General features: G+C 42.6%; 1 protein-coding gene across 3 annotated transcripts in view; it reads left to right on the top strand.

Moving 5' to 3' along the window:
• The first annotated feature begins 1,296 nt into the window (after positions 1–1,296).
• LOC135255232 (transcription initiation factor TFIID subunit 4-like) overlaps positions 1,297–25,883 on the top strand; it is a 78,269-nt gene continuing 53,682 nt past the window's right edge. Inside the window, exons 1-7 of one of the 3 annotated variants that reach the window (XM_064336109.1) lie at positions 1,297–2,735; positions 6,833–6,987; positions 15,100–15,213; positions 16,512–16,703; positions 21,557–21,679; positions 22,909–22,998; positions 24,339–24,539. In XM_064336109.1, coding sequence (XP_064192179.1) covers positions 1,328–2,735; positions 6,833–6,987; positions 15,100–15,213; positions 16,512–16,703; positions 21,557–21,679; positions 22,909–22,998; positions 24,339–24,539 — 2,283 coding nt within the window. In that variant the 5' untranslated portion in view covers positions 1,297–1,327. The remainder of the gene's footprint in view (positions 2,736–6,832; positions 6,988–15,099; positions 15,214–16,511; positions 16,704–21,556; positions 21,680–22,908; positions 22,999–24,338; positions 24,540–25,883) is intronic. The other 2 variants (XM_064336111.1, XM_064336110.1) reach the window with 2 other exon arrangements.

Genomic DNA, 25,883 nt, shown 5'->3' with positions numbered 1-25,883 from the left:
AAAATTTTGTAAACCATTGTAAACCATTTTCGGTGAATGCGGCATTCAAGGCAAACCATCGTAAAATGTAGCATCTTCGTTTTCAAGTTTTAAAAATTAGCATCTCGAACACACTCCCAAATTCAGTATCAAGTTCCACATCTGTCAATCAAACTCTTCACTTCCTTTAAAAACCCTCATGTGCCACATTATTGTCAGTAGTTTGATATACCCACATGTGGAGGAATGTGAGGACATGCTTATTCAAATGGGAGGGTTGGTTGAGTGATGTCACTTTGTAGCACAACATTCCATCCTGACAAGATGCCCTGTGTTGGCCAGCGGGAGAGCAGAATCTGGTTCCCATGTCTGTCAAGTAAGCGCTTTGCCTTGTCAAAAACACCCCTGATCACCCAATCAAATATTTACATTGTACTGCTATTATTATATATATAACTTTAAACAAATCATGATCCTATAAAAATGATTACATTTTTAATATTTTCAATAGATGTCTAGATGTAGAAAACTTTTGTAAAATGTTATCTTCTCTATTATTATTTTGATGCATATGAATGCATTTGGACGGATAGATTCAGAGCAATGAGCTTCTTATGAATTCATTTGGGGTTGGTCTAGCAGTCATTAAACATGACCAGTTTTGTTTCTGATATGAATGATAAATAAATAGCTTAATAAAAGCTTTTTATAGGTAAAACCCCACTAAAGACAGGAATATGAAATCCGTAGTCTTTTACTTATAACGTTGAGTGTACTCATATATTTTATACAGAGATGCCTCTCTAAATATAATATTAAATAATGTAGCGAAATATTGAATATTAGCTAACTCCCATAATATGTTAAATGAAACTAGACATTTCCTCCCGGAAAACTCAGCAAAATAACTAGCAGATTATTCTGGACATGTGTGGCCTTGTTGTCTATACGCATATTTGTGATTTTAAAATACACTCTTTATTATGGGTTCTCTCCCTACGGCTTTGTGGAAACGCATCACCGTAACTAACTGAATAGCTCGCTAGCTAAGCAACAAAAACGTCCTGTACAATACGAAATATTTTCACGATCACTGAAAGGCATTAATATTGAATTGAAAAAATCTGACATGTTTAGGGGGACAGAACCTATACTACAACGCTACAATGGCGAGATTTTCTTTGTTAACCAGCCTCCATTTCCAAGCCTTCCTCCTCTCTGTTTCCCTAGGAGATAAATAAAAAAGAGATAAACCGTGGGGGTCTGACGTAACAACGATTCCCACAATGCCCAGTAACACGCATGCGCACTGAGTACTGAAAATTTGGACAGCGATCTGAGATCAAAGATGGCGGGCGCCTCCGACCCTCTGGAAGATATGCTCTTCTCCGAGGTGGACGAAAAAGCAGTTAGCGACTTAGTGGGCTCACTTGAGTCGCAGCTTGTGGCCCAGAGCAACCCAACAGGTTCCCATACTGAAACTAGGAGTGCTGAGTCTACAGGCGCTGCCAATCACCACTTAGGAAGAATACAACCTGCCCAAGTGGGTACTGTACTAGATCAGCAACAACAACAAGGACAACATAAAGCTGGGGTAAATCAAGAGCCAAACTCTAAAGAAATTAGCTCCGAGAAAACTGTGATGCCGTCTTCTCTCAGTTCCATTCCGCCATTCGAAGAAGGTTCCATCACTTCTGGGACTGGAGTGAATGCCAGTAGCGGCTTGCAATCACATGGAGCATCTAACATCACAACACTGTCTGCATCTGGTCTGGTAACTTTACCACATCCGATGGACAGCATCAGTCCTGCGAATAGAGATTCTGTCGTGGGTTCAGGAGGGACAGATACTGTAACGACAGAGACCGATCCTCAGAAAAGTCACATCACTTCGAACATAAGGACTGCTTCCACAGGAATACAGAGTTTGAACGGGAACGATGGAGCGGTGACGTTAGCTAACTGTCCGACAAATACTGCTGTTCCGGCGGCTGTTGCGGCTTTTCAACCCGGATCTGGAACTTTACCGTTGGCTGACAACGATAACACAGTTGTTAGCAGTGCCAGTGCAGTCAGCGCCAGTCTGAACGTGGTTCAGACTGCGAACGCCACCACTTTTAATGTAGCTCATACTGATTTCCATACATCGCACGCCGCGATTAATCTGGATGGGCGAGGGACTCCTACAATAGCCCTGCAAAGACTACCGAGCCACATCATGGCTAGCATCGCACAGAATGGAAATGGCACTACACTTTCGGCATTGGTCCAGCAAGGCGCACGGCTAGGTCTCCCCGCCGCTGCAGCAACCCCGCTAGTCAACCACAGCACAAGCGCAGATGCCAATAATCCGAAATCAGACTCTCCCGTGCAGTCAAAAATAATCATGTCGAGCCAGCCTACCGTTGTCAGTTCTACAACCAATCCTGTCACGTCGTCAGCTCCTGTTGTTAACCCTCCTTCGAGTCAGCAGCAGAGTTCTGTAGCCAGCTCGTTACCTGCCGCCAGCAGCCCCGTCCCTCTCACTGCTATATCGAAACCGACTGTCACTTTAGGGCAACAAACGGCCACTACCGTTGGCATGATAAGGCCTGGGACGCCTTCGCCGTCACCCATAATGGCCACTTCTCCCCAGCCCCAACAACTTCGCCCTGGATTGGGGACTCCTCAGAGAATTGTGGCACCTCAGCTGCTTGTCAGACCCCCACAGCAGCAAACCACCATACAACTTCCACCCGGATTTACCATACCGCCGGGTAAGGAAATAGAAGTAACGGGCTATCAACATAATCATTGTGATCCATTCAGGATGAATACAACGATTCCTGCCAAGTGATCTGAATTTGCATGGTTTTTAAACATCGTTTAAAGTTAGGAACATAACCTGTATAGTTATCATTGTGATTAAATTGTTAATATAACCGCCTTTCAACTATTTGCGGGACCAATTCGCTGGAACGGGAACACTTAAACTTCCCTCCAGTCATTTAAAAAGGATGTTGTCTTTCAGAGGTCATAGGTCAAGTGCTATAAGAATGTTCCTAAGCTGGTTATGATTGGGCATTCAATTTCAGTTCAGGCCTTTAAAAATGTTAGACTTAATTTGTATAGATTTTGTTATTTATTTTTTATGCTACATAGGCCTGTGGAGGTTAGAAGCATGGCACCTCACCTTTTTAAGAGACATTGTTCATCCTTCTTGCGTGTTTACTGAGCAACACATAAGTGTGCTTTCACCCTATCAGTACCCCAAAATACTCCCTCTGAACCTTTTAATTAAGATCAGTAGTGCAGCTAATGTAACAGCATGCAAACCAAAATAAGGTTAAAAGTAACAGCAGTAACTAACAGCAATCTGTTCTATGCCAGTGTGAGAAGAGTGCAATTGTCAACTGTCTGTGGTTTATGAGAACAGGCAGGTGTCTTCATGGGTTGTTGTTTTTTTTTTTTTTTTTTTTTTGTTCTTCAATAACCACAAGGTTGAGGCTTATATGTAAATATGTAGACTGACAGTTACTGCATTATACAGCTGAAAGAACTTACGAAGACATTTTTTAAAACCACCGTCATGCATGGCACAAAATACATTACAATGATTGTCATTTCTTTATTTCTAATTTCGTATTGATTCTAAAGGCCACCAAGAAAAATATCTGCAAAAAATGAAACAAAAATATAGTGCAAATGTTTGAGTAATACACTTTTATTTTTCCTGAATTTTAAGTATGAAAAGTGTATGTCACTGTCAGACAGATTCAGTTTTTGGACATAGAATGACCATTACCGCAATATGTTTTTTTTACTCCCTACATGGTTTCACTGAAAGATTCTCATGGTTAACATGTGCGAAAAATACTTAGCAACAGTTGTGCCCAATGAGCTCAAATATCTTTAGTATTGAAACGGCACAGAAATACTGGAAATAAACATTTAGGACATACCAATGTTTGATGCAGAGTTAATTGACATTTCAACATGTAATTAAGAATATATTGTTTGGGTCATAAAAACACAATGTGTTATTACACATCAATTGAGATAAGAAAACCTTATTCCTCTGTAAAAATGATAAATTCTGGTATTTACTTGCACTTGACAGTAATGCAGAAATATGTGTGTGATAACATGTTGTCTTACCAAAATATGCACAGCATGTGGGCCTCCTCCAAAGCTGCCCATTGTCCTTACTATACCTGACATAAACCTATCAAGCATGGTTCCCTTTGGTATGTATGTACAAAGCGGTGTCCAGCAAGATTCAGAGGTAGAGGAATGAGCCTCCAGGTTGGCTAAAAACTCAGCCAAACCCCTATGTCACCTCTTATGGAAAGACTAGTGTTGAAGTTAACTTGTCAGTGCTTATTACACATTAGTAAGCCTGGTGAATAAATCGGATAGCCGCTGTTTTTTGATAAACGAAAGTCAGTTTTGTCTTGTGAAAGTCACCCAGAGCTGCCAGCTGGTACTGAGGGTCACTTGCCGCAGACCACTGGGTTGGGTTCAATTTTGTCAACATTGCTGTTCACACATGCCCCTTGGATGAAAAGGCTCCAGTTTGAACGAACAGTGTAAATTATAAAAGCATGTGTAGTTGGTTCTGAGAATGAGGATGGTTTTTAATAATGTTTTATTTTCCCAAATTACAGCAAAACAGGAAGAAAATAAATTGTAGCTGACCGAAGTTAAAGAGAAAACCTTAAAACACCTTAAAATCTGACTGGTGATTCAGAGGTTTTGTTTAACATGGAATATCTCTCTCTCTCTCTCTCTCTCTCTCTCTCTCTCTCTCTCTCTCTCTCCCTCTCTCTCTCTCTCTCTCTCTCTCAAAGAGAAATGTTTGTATTTTCTGGTCGGCATTGGGGTCCTGATATTGAAGTGTCATGAGTCATTCTGGCAAACTATTTACCTGGAAGAATTAAGTGTACTTTATACATGGCATTTAGCAGGCAGGTGTGCTGCTAAACTTAGGAAGAAAGTGAAACCTTAGACTTCCTGTGGAACATACTTACTGTTGACAAAAAGAGTAGACTCATATTATAGTTTGGCAAGACTATTTTCTTATTATTTTTCTTGGGATTTGTTCATTTTTAACGAACTGCACAATCAATTCCAGACTGTAATATTACAGTGGAGGATGGGCTCAAGTTTTGTCTGTCATGAGCACAAATGTATTGTGTATGTTGGGTTACTCTATAAGGCCTTGGCTTGCACTTGCAATGTACACGAGATTGTGTTTCAACTGTAAAACGCAAAGACTTGTTCTTCAGTATGTGTTAATTAAATGTTTATTACAACTGACACCTCTAGTTTAAGGGTTAGAATCTGGTCACATTACGTCTTGTTCTTTAATCTGAATAGCGAATTTAAGCTTGTGTAACTTTATTGTCAGAAAGTTGAAAGGCATTTAGGTTGACATGGTGATCTGACCTGGGCGTGGCGGCACTGTGTAGGCCTTCTTTATGGTGTAAGGTGCTGCGCAGAATGGTGTTCTATGTACAGTGCCTTACACCTTGCACTCTGCTTCCAGTGAGTTCCCGTTTTATTACGGCTTAAGAAAAGCAGCACTCAAATTTTTCCTTCTCCATGTAAATGTTGATCATTATTGTAATATAGTGTTAATTAGGCAGTAATAGTTTGTAAAATGTTTAGAATTTTCCAGAAACGTTTTGTTAGGCTGAATGTGAGTTTATATAGATATATTGTATAGATAATTAATATGGATTTTAAACATACTGGCATACCCTGCGCCCGTGTCCTCTTCCTTCCCTATAATGAAGTGTTTACTCAGTTGCTGAAGTTGATGCATGGGCTGTTGTATTTACTGCACCCTCTAAGGTGCAGCAGAGCAGCTGTTCTTGTATTGGAGCGCAGTCCCTGCAGTCAGCCGCTGGCTCAGTTATCCCATCCTGACTGTTTTTTAAATAATTTCACTCACTTTCTTGAATTAGTTATATGCAACAACATGTCTAGAGCATGCTCTACAAAACTTGTGGTCACTATTACGCACAGTATCATGCAAATACCCATGTTTCATGTTGAATTTAAAAGCGCTGTGTTTGGAAGTTATAATACTTGAAACATTTTAATGTTAGTTATTTTTGCGCTTTTAATACCCAGTTTTATTATAGCACAGTAATATGTTACACTTGTTCTCGCACTATGGATATTTGTGAAAAATGGTCGGTTTAACTCAGCAGTGGATAGCCAAGGAGACTGTTTTTATTTTTTATGCTTTCATATGTTAAGTTGCCTGTGTAATATTTAGGAACTCACTTGGCACCTGCTCCTTGTGTCAGAGATTTGTGATTCCTCCCTTCTCCTGCCAAACTGTCATTTTTTAAGAATGAAGTCTTCACTCAAAGTCCACTGATAACTTGCAGTGAAATCTCAGGTTTGCTTTCAGATTGTGGTTAGATGGTCACTACTTGGCTGCGGACCAGAGAAGCTGGTGTGCAGAGTGATTGATTGTTAGGGATCGTTTCATGTTCGTACTTAAGGGTAGCGAACACCCTCTTGGTTTAGTGCGCAGCGCTGTCCAAAAACCATAAAAAGCTAACCGAAACCTCAGCTAAATTGGAATAAAACGCTTAAGTGGTCACCCCAGCAGGGTTGCGGTCAGTTCCGTTTCATGCCACTCATTTCCAGAATTGAATTGAAATGGGCTAATTCATTGAAACGTGCTCGTAGGACATTATGGATAATGCCGCCGCGCGTTTGAGCGCTGCCAGTTCCTCCGGAAGCTTCCGGAAGCGCAGAAATAGCCGTGATCCGTCGGGCGTCGGTGACGAGCGTGGGAGAGACATGGCTGGCCATGAATGCGTACGGTGTGTGAGCGCCTCTCCCTGTGTTTCAGGCATGGTGCTGGTGCGCACCGAGATGGGGCAGCTGGTGATGGTCCCCCAGCAGGCTCTGGCTCAGGCTCAGGCTCAGGCGCAGGCCCAGAACAGCATCTCCCCCCGACCTGCGACCCCCACCACCGGGGCCACATTCAGAGTGACCACCACTCAGGTATGAGCCGGGGCGGTATCTTGCACGGTACATGCATGTGTGTGTGTGTGTGTGTGTGTGGTTGCGTTAACACAGGATCTTACATTTTTTATGTGGAAAAAAGATCAGACGCAGGGAAAAAATACACTGCGTTCTATAAACACATATTCAGAGTTGTTTTTATTTATGATTACAATGGCAATGACCCAGACTTGAACTACAACCAAAAATGCCCCCTGTTTCTTTGACCCAATTGTCTTTTTGCGTCTGACATTTGTGTTGTTTATTGATCGTTAACGTGGGATAGCAGGTATGCACCATACCTATACAGCACTGAGAGTTCGGCACTTTTCAAGGGATTTTGCGGGGGTTTTATGTTTGCTTCCTCCTTTTTTTCCTGTCGATTACATCATCACAAATGCTCCAGGCCCATAAAAAATACATCGCCCCATTGCACATTTAGCTGCATCAGCCAAGCGAACACCAGAAACACACGCAAAATGGACATATATAGAAGTGCACATGGTTTAAAAATAAACAAACATACTTTGCGGCCCCAGCACCTACTTCACTAGTAGCTCACTGGGTTGCATGCTTGCGTATGGGATCTTTTGACAAGTGACAGGCATGGATTCAAATCCCCCTTCAGGGTCAGACAAATTTCTAACTCATTACGCTTGCTTTCTTGCAAGCTACTAATTGCCTAAAAATTGTTGCTTTTGCAACTATAATTTTGGCGGGAAACTCGTGTATATTTCTGAAATCCAAATAAAATACACACACACTTCAGACAGTTTCGCTTTTACCATTTTGACCGAGTTTAATGTTAGCTACCTTGCTAAGGAGTTGACAGACCGAGTGTGTAATGTTAGTACAGACAGGTCCAAAATTAAGGATCAAAATCTGCTCTGCGATTCAGTCCAGTACTTAACCTTAGCGGTCGTCTGTAAACTGGCGCAAGATAATGACAGATATTGTAGATCGATTTTCTTAAAGTGAGAATGTTCAAATTCTTCGCTGTGCCATTTCTACTGTTAACTACTTTCTTAACTAGGCTACTGTAGCTGCAATGCCACATTTCTATATTGCTCCATTAATGCTAGTTAGCTCTATAGATCCTCTATACGTACAAACAATTAGTAGGTCTGTTGTGTACACAATACCCCTATAAAAACACTTCCATTTAAATAAATGACAAACACTTTAATTTATTTGTCACTCATGGTAAAAGGAAATGACTGAATCCATGCCTCTGTATTTCGTTCAGCATGAATGTACGCGTGTTTATGCATGTATTTATGTGTATGCATGTTTCTCTCATAGTCTTCTATATTTATATTCATTACTATTATCACTTGTTGATAATTAGTTTAAATGAGCGATGCTATACCTACGAAATTATGACAACAGCTTCTTGAAGTTTTATGAAACAAAGTAAAACCAAGGGAAATCATACAATGCCAGTGATCCCGTTCACAAAAGTAAAATGTCTTAGTGTTGCTCACATGAAAAAAGAAAGAAAAATTAAAGTGTACGAGGCCATCATTCACAACAACTGGATGAGTGGTGGTTTCGATGTTTTACTTGTATTTACACGTATTTCCATTCCAAATCAGCATAGGTTTGACTTGTATCTTCTTGACCACGAGTGGTGATGACATTCTGTGACCATCAATGATTTGAAATAACATGCCAAAAAAGCTTTTTTTTTTCTAAGCACGAATATTAATATTTTATGTAGAAAAGTACTGAATGAGGCATTATGTTCAAGCTGATTTAAAATTTTCCACCGGTAAGATACGTTACACTACTCAGTTATGTTTTATGGAATTTTTGATGATTATTAATTGTTTCACTCAAATTTGAATTATCAAGTTGCATTCATTGTCATTCTTCTCATTACAGGCAGGTATAAGAAAAAGAATGAAATGCAGGACCACTATAGGTACAGCCACAAACAATTAGAAATAGAAATAAATACAAGAATTATAATAATAAAAATGAAAATGAAAAATAAATGCATTTTTTTTTACTTTTGTGATTCATGTAAAATCAAGTCAAGTCGAATTGGACGGTATGTGATCCACAAAAACTGTTGATCGCCTTTTGAATAGACTGTGAAACTTGGGCATTGCATTGTAAAGCCCCAAAATGACCAATCTGCCGGACGACGGCCTGCGCATGGTGCACATGACAGACTGGAATGTCCCGAAAATGCCTATGAGCTGCCAAAATTGCACAACGCCAGGCGATATTGACTGACACACCCCCAGCAGCGGCTCCTCGCTTTGCGTCGGCCGGAAAATCGAGCCCGTTGTGTCACTTTTTTTGGTATGTTGAAAACGTGTCTTTATTTAGATAATATTTATACAGCCGTTGACAACGCCAATGAAGCTGTGAGTCAATCTGAGTAGTATTGAGAATTGAAAGGAGTCACTCTCCCGTACAGAAATCCACCTGGCTCAAGTACTGTCTGATAATTAATGCACAGTGTCAGTATCAGGTTTGCTTCTGTTAAAGCCGTTACATCCAGCTCTTGCTGGTATGCTGCATGCGTACTGTGGTACATAACCATCGCAGGAGAGTGAGATTCAAGGTTGTGATGCAGCGCACATTGTGGGTTAAACTTTTGGTCAGTGATCAAAGTTTTGGCGGAAATTAGTGCCCTCCAAAATTATTCACACCTTTGATAAAGATGATGAAGACCTTTGATAAAGACAAAAAAGACTATAAAATTTATACCAGTTCTAAAATGTGGAAATATTCTAATTTAATAACGATGCAATGAAATCAACCAAAATTATACTGTTCTCAAATTATACATTTATTTAAGAAAAATAAGTGACACAAATATTCATGCTTCTGTTTTCATTATTTTGTGAACCCAAACTACAAGGAAAACACTACCCAGTCGTATTCTATAATGATTTTAGAGATTGATTAAAATATTTCTTATGTCTTAATATGTCTTAATACAAAATAGTTGCAAGATCCTTCCGATCCTTTGTTCTGCAATTGTGGATTTTATTTAAGAGTTTTTAGTAGAAAAATATTACTTTAAGAGAAATGTGTTGCGTCCCAAAAGTCAACTTCAGTAGCAACAGCTAGGGACTAAAATGGACAGTAACACAACTATTGCCACTAACCAGAAAAGGAGTCCAGGTGTACATAACAAAGATTAAATTTATTACGAACATAAGGCAAAAACAGAATGATTTACCCATATGTAGGTTTACAGGATGGCACGGGCAGTAGACAGGCCAGAGCTAGGCTACTCCTTATCTAAAACAAAACCTAGTACTATACCTCTCTACTGGGGCAAAGACAAAGGACTGAGTCTTCCGGTGAATACTCTCCCTACTTTGGCCTATCTATCTAAAAACGTGTTAAAATAAGAAAGGAAAGAAACTGCCTGCCCACCTGTAACCTACAACAAAAATACTCTAACACAAAATAAACTGAATACAAAACAGGGCGAGACATGGTAGCTGCGAAGTGTAAAAGCATAAGGAAGCAAAGGGGTCTTAAAAGGAGTCTGAAGGAGTCAAAAGGGATATCTCGTACTACAGTCTTTTCAGGCTTCTATTCACTTGGGCCATCAGGTGAACACAGGTGGCTGTAATGAGCAATCAGGTGATCCGGTGCTCAGCTTCACCTGCAGGTCCCAGATAGCTACTAATGTTTTTCTCTGAGCAGTTGTAATACTGTAATAGTGCCCATTTTCTGTACAGAGAATATACTGTAGGCCGGAAATTGTATTGTTTGTGTTGTACAACATTATTTTCTCATCTTCAAAAATTGCCAGAATAATTTATTTTGGCTCTGTATGTCTTTAAAATGTATGGTGTCTGACACGAGAACTGTCAAAACCACTAACACAAGCTTAAAAATTTGACATTGAAATTTGTAAAGTTTCAGCCACTCCAGCAGTTTTTATGCAGTCTTCTTTTTTAATCAAATCCTACTCGAGGAGCTGACATGATGGAGAGGTAGGGTGTGTGTCGGTTTGTGTGTGTGTATGACAGAGAAAGATGGCAGTAGACTGAAGGTTTTAGAGGGTACGTAAAGTTAAAGTGAATGTATGAGTGAAAGACAGATGGTCAGAAGATCCATGCAGAAGTAGGAGCAAAGAAGACAGTGATAGTCTTCTGTATGAGGAGCACAGCGAGGAACAGTGATAGTCTTCTGTATGAGGAGCACAGAGAGGAACAGTGATAGTCCTTATGAGGAGCACAGAGAGGAACAGTGATAGTCTGTATGAGGAGCACAGAGAGGAACAGTGATAGTCTTTATGAGGAGCACAGAGAGGAACAGTGATAGTCTGTATGAGGAGCACAGAGAGGAACAGTGATAGTCTGTATGAGGAGCACAGAGAGGAACAGTGATGGTCTGTATGAGGAGCACAGATAGGAACAGTGATAGTCTGTATGAGGTACACAGAGAGGAACAGTGATAGTCTGTATGAAGTGCACAGAGGAACAGTGATAGTCTGTATGAGGTGCACGGAGAGGAACAGTGATAGTCTGTATGTGGTGCACAGAGAGGAACAGCAATAGTCTGTATGAGGAGCACAGAGAGGAGCAGTGATAGTCTTCTGTATGAAGAGCACAGGAAAAGGATGGCTGTGAGGGGAGACCACGGGGAAGTGAACTGGGAAAGCTTCATCTGCAAATCAGTCGATGTCTTTGGAAGCAGGAACACAGTCGCGAACAGCTGCTATGTCTGTCTTTGAGGCCTCTACAGGGAGGACAGCGATAGAGTGTTAGTAGAGGGGGCCGAGCGGAACAGTGATGGTCTATATGAGGGGCACAGAGAGGAACAGTGATAGTCTGTATGAAGTGCACAGAGGAACAGTGATAGTCTTCTGTATGAGGAGCACAGATAGGAGGAGTGATAGTCTGTATGAAGAGCACAGAGAGGAACAGTGATAGTCTGTATGAGGAGCACAGAGAGGAACAGTGATAGTCTGTATGAGGAGCACAGATAGGAGCAGTGATAGTCTGTATGAGGAGCACAGAGAATAAGGATGGCTGTGGGAGAGAGGACTCACTGGGAAAGTGGGAACTGCGGAAAAGCCTTCATCCTGCAATCTGCTCGATGTTGCTTTGGAAGCCAGGAACACAGTCTGTCGAACAGCTGCTTATCCTGTAACACTGTGCATTCCAGAGGCTCTCCTACAGGCGGGAGCGCTCATCAGCGATCAGACGCTGGATTAGCGTAGAGGCCGTTAGCGGGAGACAGTGGGGATGGACTGCCATCTAGCTGTCTCACACGAAACGTACTCTCAGAGGTGATTGCAGTGGAATAAAACAGGTGGGGAGATGAGTGTGTGTTAATTTTCACGGCAGAAAATGATGACCAGTCACCTTTATCCCAAGCCCCTTTATCAAATGTTTTAACATCCTGTTATGCTCCGGGATTTCTACATCATGATATAGAATCATTTTGAAATGAACACCATATGTAAGCAGTAGACCTGGGTCAAACAATTGTTAAAAATCTGTTTGACCCAATTACATATTGGGTGAGTGTTGTTTACAAGGCATTTTTTTTTAATGCAAAGACATAAAGCATTACCATACCGTGTACGTACTTGGCTATCCTAGCTTAACATGGATCTGACTTCCAACCTAGGAAAAACAATTATTGGTCAGTGTGTACTGATACAAATATGTGTACATGTGCCATTAGTTTCTCTGATAAGAGGGATATAAACTCTTTGGCAGGTAATGTAGATATTGCAGATATAAAATTTCATTTGGTGATTTGATTTTTCTTTTCTCACTGGTTGTTGCTCGGAACATAATTGTGAATGACCACATTTGCGATGCTCGATTTGAAGCAAACTGTCTTACCATTACCGCTAAAGTGTGGTTATATGTGACAGTTCTATTATGGCCACGGTCACTGATGCACAAATACACTTTTTGTACGCTTCATATGCAAATGCCATAGGAGTTTTACCTACCAATCCAAGGTGCCTGTTTTCAACATACCAAGGCTGAGTCAGCCCTCAGCACGTAAAGCTGGAGGTCTGCAGTTTGGGGTTGGATTAAGGAAAGTGAATTTACATATTTATATTTATTTATTTATCTATTTACAAAGTGTGTGAGGCTACATTTTCCTATTGCACGAAGCTGCAACCTGGGGGAAAGCCTGTAGGTCCTACAGAGTGAAAGGTGAAAATGTTAGTTGTTCTTGTTCTAAACTCCACCACACTATTCAGGTGAAAGAAAGTGGGAATTACTGTGTTTGTTCAACAAAAGATAGACTAAGTTCCATAGACCCCATTTGTGTCTTTTGTAACTTATATATGTACCATAACATATATTTCTATGTATCATGTTGATCAGAATGAACCACAACCACATAAAATATACAGTGTATATATTTGTTTTACTTTTACCCTGTGTTTGCTTTGACTGCTGTATTATTAACCAACCCGTGTCCCTGGTGGACAATTTATCCAAAATGGATCTGTGTTAACAAAGGTCCAGTGATTTTCAAAGTGTCGATCATTCAGGAAACTGAGAATGAATTGTGCAGTGAATTCAATGCCAACTGCGCTGTTTCTCGAGCATGTGGCGCAGCCACTAGAGGGCAGAATTTACTCGATTTTCTCACCTGTGCACACTATACCAGACTAAATATCTTTATGCATTTGATTATCTTTTCAACAACTTTTCCTTTATTACTTTTAAAAAGCAGAGAAGTGAGAAATAGGAATTGGCTGCAGAAGTTATTTCTTACATCCAATCCACTTTGGCTACAGAAGTTACTTCTCATGATTGGATGTAATAATGAATACACTTGTGTCGCCCACATTGCCATTAGTGTCTTGTGTCCTGCACTTTGACATTCAGTACTTCTTACCGTAGCTAAAAGACTGGCTGGATTACATTAAATAATTTAGATAAAAAGGAAGTTGGGTCTGAACTTTTAACCTGAACTCTTTTTGTTATAATTACATTTTTTCATGCGCAGGAAGTGCACAAAGGTTACAAATGTAATTCCACCACTTTATACCATTCATTAAACAGGGAAGCAGCCGCCGCAATTGTCCTTTCCTTTCCCATCATGCTGTCTCTGTCCCACAGTCATGTCAGAGAAAAGTGGGTTTTAAAAAGCTATTTTCCACCTTTGTTAATCCGTTGGTTGCCCGGCTGCCTGATTGTTTTAAGAAACTAACAAGCGCTTTACCTCATTAATGAGTAATCTGTTGTGATGGCATACCTTGCAGTCAGACGCTTTCTCCCCCTTCCGGCAGTCTCTCCCCCCCTCCTCACGCCTGTCACCAAACACCCTCACGCACCCTCGAGCGCACACGCTCCCTGATAGCGCCCAAGGCGCCACAGCCGGTGAGGTCTGCTCCCGGCACTTCTCGCTCCTCCCCACAACCCCCTGCCCCCCCCCACTCCCTCACCCTCCTTTCATTTGGCTTCCCTAGGAAGTCCCCTCTATCACCCACCGGTGAACGCCAGGTCAAGGGGTCCTGTTGTGGAACGGAGAGCCAGACCCTGTTTTTGTGCCAGCCTTCCGTGCTGGCAGAGTGGGCAGCGTGCCCACAGTGCCACGGGGTACCTCAACCTCTGGTGTCGACATCTCGACGCTTCCCCTGCCAGCCCCTCTATCTCGCATAGCGCAGGGGCTTAACGCTGCCAGTCAGCCCCAGGTCTGAGTCAAACGGGTATCTGAGACACTTTAACCCCTTACGTGCTGGCAATATCGGGAAGCACTCCGTGGTTTCCACACCAGCCTGGCTGCTGTGTGCTTCGTTGGCATTCGGCTACCGGGATGGTGATGGTCAAGCTGTCCTCAGTCTGCCGCTAGGAGGAAAGAGAAAAGGAGTATCTCCTGAATGGAGAGAGTGCCATACAGGAAGTTACAGGGCACAATGCCTTAGGGCAGGAAAAGCTGGATCGATGTCAGTAAAATTCCGAAGGGCGTGTCTTAGCGCAGCGGGTTCAATCGTCTCCCGTTTTGAGAGACCGACAGCGTCGAACGTTTCCACGGCCTCCCCGGCACCGCGGTCGGGTCTCGCTCCTTTCCCCTGGTCTGTCTTCTTTTTTTTCCCTTTTCTGTCCCGCTCAGCTGGTCTCTCTCTCTCTCTGTCCTCTCTCTTTTCCTCTCCAGTCTCCCGTGTCCCCGCAGGCCATCCGGCCGGGCCCTCCGGTGCAGGCCAAGGTTGCTCAGTCCGGCTCCCCCGCCGGCAGCCCCGCCCTCCAGGCCCCGCCCGCGGCCTCCACCGTGAGCACCGCCGTTTTCGCCAAACCCCTCCCCCCGTCGCCCTGCGGCATGTTCTGTACTCCTCTAGACCAGGGTTGCTGGAGGGCTGCGGTGTCTGCAAGCCTGTAACAGGCTGTGACCTGATTCAAATAATTATCGCTTCAAATGAACCAATTCCCCCCCCCTCCCCCCCGTTCTCAAAGTGATGGTGGTTTAAAAATTTGCTGGAAAAACCTGTTGGCCCTCCAGGACCTCGGTTGTCAGTTTTATTTACGTTTCTTTAATAGGAGGCATGGTACTTTAGTGAATGAGCACTTGTTTACATTTTATCTAGATGAATCGCTGGTTCGTCCATTTGGTGCACGCATTTAAAGCTAACATTGGTAGAACGGCTAGTAGAAACAATCAAATGCATTGTGTCCTGTGGACAGGCCAAAGATGTTTCATGTTATCGTAGCATAATTTCTGTGTGCTTGTTTTGCCAAAAATCATACATATTTTTTAAACATACTTTAAAATCTATAGCAGCCATGTCAAAAGAATTAATTCCAGATGTGTATGACGCTCATTTCTTCTTGTGTTTGAAGAAATATACTAACTACACATCAGATCAAGGTTGAGAATGCTGCCGATTTATTGGTCTCTTTTTGTGCAAAATGGATACCTATAATATTATGCTCTTGCATCATCTTCAAAAACAATTATTTCCTCCTGCTATTACCTTTGTTATATTATTTCTGATGTCAGGGCTTGCATAAATTCGCCAGATCCTGAATTTCCCCACGCGAACGACAGCCCACTTTTCTTCCACACCAAGGATGTCCTGCAATTTTTTCGCAACTGCACTTGCATAAATGTTAGCACTCTGCTAGGCTGTCACAGTGTTAATCAACATAAACATTTAAATTACGGCATCAGATAATCCAGTGGGGAGGCAGTTATGGTTGCTGTGTTGTAGTCAGGGGTGGCCAGCCCTACTCCTGCAGAGCCACAGGGTGTGATTTTTTCATCATGTCCTTGGCATAACTTGGAAGCAGTCAAGTTATGCCAAGACACCAGGTGAGGTGATTTAGCTGTAATTAGCTGCTTTCATTGATTGGTTAATATCAGAATAAGAACAAAATTCTGTGGACCCTTCAGATCTCCATGATTATAGATGGCCACTACTCCCTTGCTCCCCCTAGTGGTGAGCCATGTCCACAGCAGTCAGACCCAAAGTGACACAGTGACCTGTGCTGTGCTGCTTCTCTGCTCTCTGGCCTTGCTGGAAGGGGATCGTCATGTCTCGTTTGTCTCTGTCTGCTCCCCCACTTTCCCAGAAGGCAGCAGTGACCGGGGGCCCGGTGGCCGCCGCGGTGGCGGTGACGGTGACGGCTTCGCAGCAGCCCTCCACGGTGATCGCGGGGGGGCAGACCACCCCCCAGGCCCAGCCCCAGACCGCCCTGCCCCCCCAGACGGCAGCGGCAGCCGTCCCCGCGTCCCCCGTCCCAGGAGTCTCTGTTATTTCCCAGGTCTCTGCTCTGGCCTCTTGTCACAGCTGCCAGCAGGCCTTGCACATCTGAACCTGGCATTAGTGCCCCATTACCTGCAACACATGCTTCAGCTTTACACGGCTCACTATCACAACTTTCACACACATGCTTCAGCTTTACACTGCTCACTATCACGACTTTCACACACATGCTTCAGCTTTACATGGCTCACTATCACAACTTTCACACGCATGCTTCAGCTTTACACTGCTCACTATCACAACTTTCACACACATGCTTCAGCTTTACACTGCTCACTATCACAACTTTCATACACATGCTTCAGCTTTACACTGCTCACTATCACATCTTTCACAGACATGCTTCAGCTTTACACTGCTCACTATCACAACTTTCACACACATGCTTCAGCTTTACACTGCTCACTATCACGACTTTCACACACATGCTTCAGCTTTACACTGCTCACTATCACGACTTTCACACACATGCTTCAGCTTTACATGGCTCACTATCACAACTTCCACACACATGCTTCAGCTTTACACTGCTCACTATCACATCTTTCACACACATGCTTCAGCTTTACATGGCTCACTATCACAACTTTCACACACATGCTTCAGCTTTACATTGCTCACTATCACAACTTTCACACACATGCTTCAGCTTTACACTGCTCACTATCACAACTTTCACACACATGCTTCAGCTTTACACTGCTCACTATCACGACTTTCACACACATGCTTCAGCTTTACATGGCTCACTATCACAACTTTCACACATGCTTCAGCTTTACACTGCTCACTATCACGACTTTCACACACATGCTTCAGCTTTACATGGCTCACTATCACAACTTTCACACACATGCTTCAGCTTTACACTGCTCACTATCACAACTTTCACACACATGCTTCAGCTTTACATGGCTCACTCTCACAACTTTCACACATGCTTCAGCTTTACACTGCTCACTATCACGACTTTCACACACATGCTTCAGCTTTACATGGCTCACTATCACAACTTTCACACACATGCTTCAGCTTTACATGGCTCACTATCACAACTTTCACACACATGCTTCAGCTTTACATGGCTCACTATCACAACTTTCACACACATGCTTCAGCTTTACACTGCTCACTATCACAACTTTCACACACATGCTTCAGCTTTACACTGCGCACTATCACAACTTTCACACACACATGCTTCAGCTTTACACTGCTCACTATCACAACTTTCACACACATGCTTCAGCTTTACACTGCTCACTATCACAACTTTCACACACATGCTTCAGCTTTACACTGCTCACTATCACAACTTTCACACACATGCTTCAGCTTTACACTGCGCACTATCACAACTTTCACACACATGCTTCAGCTTTACACTGCTCACTATCACAACTTTCACACACATGCTTCAGCTTTACACTGCTCACTATCACAACTTTCACACACATGCTTCAGCTTTACACTGCTCACTATCACGACTTTCACACACATGCTTCAGCTTTACACTGCTCACTATCACGACTTTCACACACATGCTTCAGCTTTACACTGCTCACTATCACAACTTTCACACATGCTTCAGCTTTACATGGCTCACTATCACAACTTTCACACACATGCTTCAGCTTTACATGGCTCACTATCACAACTTTCACACACATGCTTCAGCTTTACACTGCTCACTATCACAACTTTCACACACATGCTTCAGCTTTACACTGCTCACTATCGCGACTTTCACACACATGCTTCAGCTTTACACTGCTCACTATCACAACTTTCACACGCATGCTTCAGCTTTACACTGCTCACTATCACAACTTTCACACACATGCTTCAGCTTTACACTGCTCACTATCACGACTTTCACACACATGCTTCAGCTTTACATGGCTCACTATCACAACTTTCACGCACATGCTTCAGCTTTACACTGCTCACTATCACGACTTTCACACACATGCTTCAGCTTTACACTGCTCACTATCACAACTTTCACACACATGCTTCAGCTTTACACGACTCACTATCACAACTTTCACACACATGCTTCAGCTTTACACTGCTCACTATCACGACTTTCACACACATGCTTCAGCTTTACACTGCTCACTATCACGACTTTCACACACATGCTTCAGCTTTACACTGCTCACTATCACGACTTTCACACACATGCTTCAGCTTTACATGGCTCACTATCACAACTTTCACACACATGCTTCAGCTTTACACTGCTCACTATCACAGCTTTCACACACATGCTTCAGCTTTACACTGCTCAGTATCACAACTTTCACACACATGCTTCAGCTTTACACTGCTCACTATCACGACTTTCACACACATGCTTCAGCTTTACATGGCTCACTATCACAACTTTCACGCACATGCTTCAGCTTTACACTGCTCACTATCACGACTTTCACACACATGCTTCAGCTTTACACTGCTCACTATCACAACTTTCACACACATGCTTCAGCTTTACACGACTCACTATCACAACTTTCACACACATGCTTCAGCTTTACACTGCTCACTATCACGACTTTCACACACATGCTTCAGCTTTACACTGCTCACTATCACGACTTTCACACACATGCTTCAGCTTCACATGGCTCACTATCACAACTTCCACACACATGCTTCAGCTTTACACTGCTCACTATCACAACTTTCACAAACATTCTTCAGCTTTACATGGCTCACTATCACAACTTTCACACACATGCTTCAGCTTTACACTGCTCACTATCACGACTTTCACACACATGCTTCAGCTTTACACTGCTCACTATCACGACTTTCACACACATGCTTCAGCTTTACATGGCTCACTATCACAACTTTCACACACATGCTTCAGCTTTACACTGCTCACTATCACAACTTTCACACACATGCTTCAGCTTTACACTGCTCACTATCACAACTTTCACACACATGCTTCAGCTTTACACTGCTCACTATCACAGCTTTCACACACATGCTTCAGCTTTACACTGCTCACTATCACAACTTTCACACACATGCTTCAGCTTTACACTGCTCACTATCACAACTTTCACACACATGCTTCAGCTTTACACTGCTCACAATCACAACTTTCACACACATGCTTCAGCTTTACACTGCTCACTATCACAACTTTCACACACATGCTTCAGCTTTACACTGCTCACTATCACAACTTTCACACACATGCTTCAGCTTTACACTGCTCACTATCACAGCTTTCACACACATGCTTCAGCTTTACACTGCTCACTATCACGACTTTCACACACATGCTTCAGCTTTACATGGCTCACTATCACAACTTTCACGCACATGCTTCAGCTTTACACTGCTCACTATCACGACTTTCACACACATGCTTCAGCTTTACACTGCTCACTATCACAACTTTCACACACACATGCTTCAGCTTTACACTGCTCACTATCACAACTTTCACACACATGCTTCAGCTTTACACTGCTCACTATCACAACTTTCACACACATGCTTCAGCTTTACACTGCTCACTATCACGACTTTCACACACATGCTTCAGCTTTACACTGCTCACTATCACGACTTTCACACACATGCTTCAGCTTCACATGGCTCACTATCACAACTTCCACACACATGCTTCAGCTTTACACTGCTCACTATCACAACTTTCACAAACATTCTTCAGCTTTACATGGCTCACTATCACAACTTTCACACACATGCTTCAGCTTTACACTGCTCACTATCACAACTTTCACACACATGCTTCAGCTTTACACTGCTCACTATCACAACTTTCACACACATGCTTCAGCTTTACACTGCTCACTATCACAGCTTTCACACACATGCTTCAGCTTTACACTGCTCAGTATCACAACTTTCACACACATGCTTCAGCTTTACACTGCTCACTATCACGACTTTCACACACATGCTTCAGCTTTACATGGCTCACTATCACAACTTTCACACACATGCTTCAGCTTTACACTGCTCACTATCACGACTTTCACACACATGCTTCAGCTTTACACTGCTCACTATCACAACTTTCACACACATGCTTCAGCTTTACACTGCTCACTATCACAACTTTCACACACATGCTTCAGCTTTACACTGCTCACTGTCACGACTTTCACACACATGCTTCAGCTTTACACTGCTCACTATCACGACTTTCACACACATGCTTCAGCTTTACACTGCTCACTATCACGACTTTCACACACATGCTTCAGCTTCACATGGCTCACTATCACAACTTTCACACACATGCTTCAGCTTTACACTGCTCACAATCACAACTTTCACACACATGCTTCAGCTTTACACTGCTCACAATCACAACTTTCACACACATGCTTCAGCTTTACACTGCGCACTATCACAACTTTCACACACATGCTTCAGCTTTACACTGCTCACTATCACAACTTTCACACACATGCTTCAGCTTTACACTGCTCACTATCACAACTTTCACACACATGCTTCAGCTTTACACTGCTCACTATCACAACTTTCACACACATGCTTCAGCTTTACACTGCTCACTATCACAACTTTCACACACATGCTTCAGCTTTACACTGCGCACTATCACAACTTTCACACACATGCTTCAGCTTTACACTGCTCACTATCATAACTTTCACACACATACTTCAGCTTTACAGTGCTCACTATTTTTACTCCCTATCACAGCTTTTACACACTTGGTTCAGTTTTTCAATGCTGACTATTACAACTCACACTGTTTTACTGTAGCAAAGCCAAGGTATCGGTGTCACTTTTAAAGAAATATGACATGTGTGCTTCTTCCTTTGCAAGGAGATGCAAGAAAACGTAAAGAAATGCAAGAACTTCCTGGCCACACTCATCAAACTTGCTTCCCACAACTCGCCATCTCCAGAGACTTCTCGAAACGTGAAGGCCCTGGTCCAGGACCTGCTGGTGAGTTTGTGCTTCTGTTCTACTACTGCTGGCTAAGTTATGGAGTAAGCTGTGGTACGCTTTAACGTCATCTAGGGCAATCCTCTGCAAACATTAAACCCTTAGAAAGGATTTGGTTGGACATGAAAGCATTCATCAGGTATTTCCAGCTTCTTGTTTCACGTTGCATTTTTTAGACCATTTAACTGGCGCACTCTGTCCACCTCATCCATGACTTTCAATTTTACGTCTTTGAATGGTTATAGGTATTTCACACACCCTCACAAACGTGCATGCGCATGCGTGTATGCGTACACAAATACACACACACACACACAGACACATACACACACACACACACACACACACAGACAGTTGGATTCAGAATCATTGATAGAGATGACCAAAATAAGGTGATTTATGGCTATGTTGTTAGCAATTAGCTATATTGTATGTTCAAAAATGAGAAAATTATATATTTTATGCTAATAATACAGAGTTCAGAAAAAGAGAAAAGTAAAAATTTTCTTTCCAAAAAAGATTTTTTATAAAGATAAGGTTATAGGCACCCCTATTTTCAGTACTTCAGTATTTTAGTTTGTTTACCCTCCATACAGAATCTTTCAAAATGGCTAATGCAAAACAGCCATTTTACCATTTTTATTTTTATTTTAAGGTTTGTTTGGGATCATTGTCTTGTGGAACAATCCATTTGCAAGCTTTCAGGGTGGAGAGGTACTAGGTTTTTGTCTAAAATGTCAATATGTTTTGGTCTTGTTGTAGTTCATGATTCCATTGACCCTATTTGGCCTAATGTTTATTTACAAAAATCTCTTCACCTCAGGGGAAGTGAAATTGGCTAGATGCTGAGCATTCAGTTTATGACTTAATTGAGTTACATTTAATCAGAAAAAAGATTCTTTTTTTCTCTGGTGTAGTACCCATTTATGTCTATAGGTGGCAGCAAGTTATTCCTCCTGAAATGTATTGTACTGCCATTTAGTACACATGCAAATTTCCCTCATATAATTTCCAACCTTTCCTTCGCAATATGAATCTCCAAAACAAGTGTATTTGCAGGGCCGTCGGGAACATGTAGTTATTTTTCAGTATGGCGACTTTCGTTTCATTACTTAATATTATTTTATTTATAATCACTTGTTTTTAATATTAGCGCCTATTAGCAATATTTCATTTGAAAGTTTTTCCGTCTCACCATCATTTGTTCATCATTAATGGCTTTTTAACAGGATGCCAAGATTGAACCTGAGGAATTCACCAACCGCCTGCAGTCGGAGCTCAAGTCCTCTCCCCAGCCCTACCTGGTGCCCTTTCTCAAGGTTGGTGGACAGCGCCGCACCGCACACGTGCCGGTAACCTCGTGTGACACCGGAGAGCCAAGCAAAGGCCGTGTGCTCCCCTCCCCCCCCCCCCCGGCCTGCCCCCAGTCGCTGAGAGACTGCAGCCGGCGGCCCGTGGCGGGAGCCGGGGGGGGGGGTTCTCCGCCCGTGACAGGTGTCACATCGCGTCACCCGGTCACAGCTTCAGCGGCAGACGCAGTCGCGTTGTCACGGGAGGCGAAGCGTCTCGGGACACGCGAGACGCAGCGTTCCCGACCGGAACCGTGACGTTATCCGTTTGCCCATCAAATGCCGCTTCTAAAAATAGGACGCAGTCGCATCGCTTTGACGTTTCCTTTGGCCGCTAAAATCAGTAGCTGAATATCAAACGTTCGTTTTTTGTTTACTTAAAATGCAACACCAGTACCCCACCATAAATTGTGAATGAACAAAAACGCTCATTTACTCCTTCTCTTTTTGCCACATTCCGTTAGCCTGTTGCCTGTTGTACAGCTCATCAATCAGTTAATCAAACATTGTTTGACTGATCAGTCTAAATGTATTTGGTATACACCGATCAGCCACAACATTAAAACCACCTGCCTAATATTGTGTAGGGCCCCCTCGTGCCGCCAAAACAGCTCAGACCCGTCGAGAGTTTTTAAAATCATGTGGAAATAATTCACCCTCTAACAATATCTTAGCTTTTTATAGCTCTGTAGCAACTAATAATGTAATAAACTACCAATAGTGTAATAACTTCCAATAATGTAATCCATTTCAAATTTTTTATGTAATAAAAACCAATAATGAAATAAGTAGTAGTAGTAGTAGTAGTAGTAGTGTACTTTATTGATCCCTGGGGGGAACTTGCACTGTTGCAGCATCAGAGACAACAAAGTAACACAATCAGATACAAATTTACAGTAGATACAAAATATTAGATACAAATATACAGTAGATACAAATATATACAGGAATCCAAATATACCAGAGGAGTCCATGCCTCGACGAGTCAGAGCTGTTTTGGCGGCACGAGGGGGACCTACACAATATTAGGTAGGTGCTGTGACTGATCGGTGTATATTGTGTGGATTGCCACACAGCTCTGTACAGAGTGTGTTTTCCTGTAGAGATGAAGATACAATAAAAGGCAAACTGAGACTGGGTATTTTTGTGAATGGCAGTACATGTCTATATTCAGCTTGCAGGCATTGCTGGAGGTTTCGGAGACATCCTCTGTGCTTATAAATGCTTAATACGCTGGGTGAACGTTGGTTCGGGTGCGATGCGGTTTGCACTGTGCCGATTTCCCCCCATTTCTCTTTGCCCGTAAACAGAAAAGCCTGCCTGCCCTGAGGCTGTCGCTGCTCAACAGCCAGCAGTCGCTGACGCAGCCCCTGCAGCAGGCCAAGCCCGCCCCCCCCGGGGGGGCCGCCCCCGCCCCCGGCCTCGTCCCCGGGCCCACCGTCCGGGCGCGCCACCCCAACAGCGTCAGCGCCACGGTTTCCGGCGCCCTCCCCGGGCATGGCTCCGCCGTGGTAGGTCCGCCGCCGCCGCCGCCATCAGGAACGTTCCTTTCCCGCGACGTTTATTTTTACCCTCGTTTGTTTCGCCTCTGAGTTTCAGTGCTAATGGCAGCAGTCACAGTTTAGAAGAATTAATATTGGTAGAATATTCTGGAAGTGTTGTTAAATAGGATGGCGTGCAGACTCCTTTACCAGCGATGGATGCCGGGAGGGAAAGATGCACTAGCTGGTCATGTGACAGGGGAGTGAGCGTTGAGGCATTGCTGTGATGTAGTTATGTACCTCGTTCTGGGTTGAATCTGGATTGTGTCAGACTGTACCGGAGCCTGGGAAGACGACCCTCACTACCATAGATCCACCGAAAGCCATTTCTCCTTGGCTGGTTCTGATGCCCAGTACTATCTAAAAGAATGGGTAGATTCCAAGAACCGATACATTCCTTCTATTTAAAGAAAGGAGAAATACGCAGTTTTGCATAATGTTGGATAAAAATGCACTATGTATGTCCTGTTCTAATATCATAGCGTAAGACAATGGCTTGTACCTGAAATGGCTACAAAATATGCTTAAGCTAAATAATGTTAATGGAACGTTTCTATTTCCTCTTGCATAAAACAAAATTAAATAAAGCATTGCTTATTTTTAAATGTTTGTTGATCATAAGTTTATAAAGGCTTTTAATAAATAAGTAGCTAAATTTACTAAGTCACATGATATAACATCAATCATAAAACAAAATTTCAAAATGTGGGATTTATGATACGTCAAAATATAACAGGATTTGAGGGCCTATATACTGGGGGATTTCACCATCATTTCCGAACGATGTTGGCAGAAGACGAAGAAGTTGGAACTCTTATGAAAACCTTCCTTTGTTTTGGTCTCCTCCTCTCCTTCCCTTCAATGTCTCCTTGTGATTTGTTCAGAAAGAATCGAGGAAAGGAAGTATTATAATGAAACAAAGAAGCCTTTTGTAGAATTTGAATGTAGCCCAAATAATGACAAATGAAGACTTAAAGAACAAAGAAAATGTAATGAGTCAAACGAATATGGTGTTTGTTTTAGTGCAGAAATATGTGCGTTTTCAGTAACATTGTGACATCTGACGTGTTTTCAGTAAGATTAATCCGTCATGAAATGATGGATAGTTGGAACACAAATCAGCACACGTGGGTGGAGGACCCACTCTGCTAGTCTTTCCCTAAATTGACTGAGGATGCGGCGGTGACCTCAAAACATTTACAGTCATCCAAATCGTGAAAAAATGATGGAGATGGAAAACTCACTTAAACCTGCACTGAGTACTTCTAGCAGTAGAGCGGACATGGGGTGGGAATGAGAGACATGTGAAAGCAC

The sequence above is a fragment of the Anguilla rostrata genome, chromosome 5 (assembly GCF_018555375.3).
Source record: "Anguilla rostrata isolate EN2019 chromosome 5, ASM1855537v3, whole genome shotgun sequence".
NCBI lineage: Eukaryota > Metazoa > Chordata > Actinopteri > Anguilliformes > Anguillidae > Anguilla > Anguilla rostrata.
This window is presented reverse-complemented; position numbering and strand designations above follow the sequence as displayed.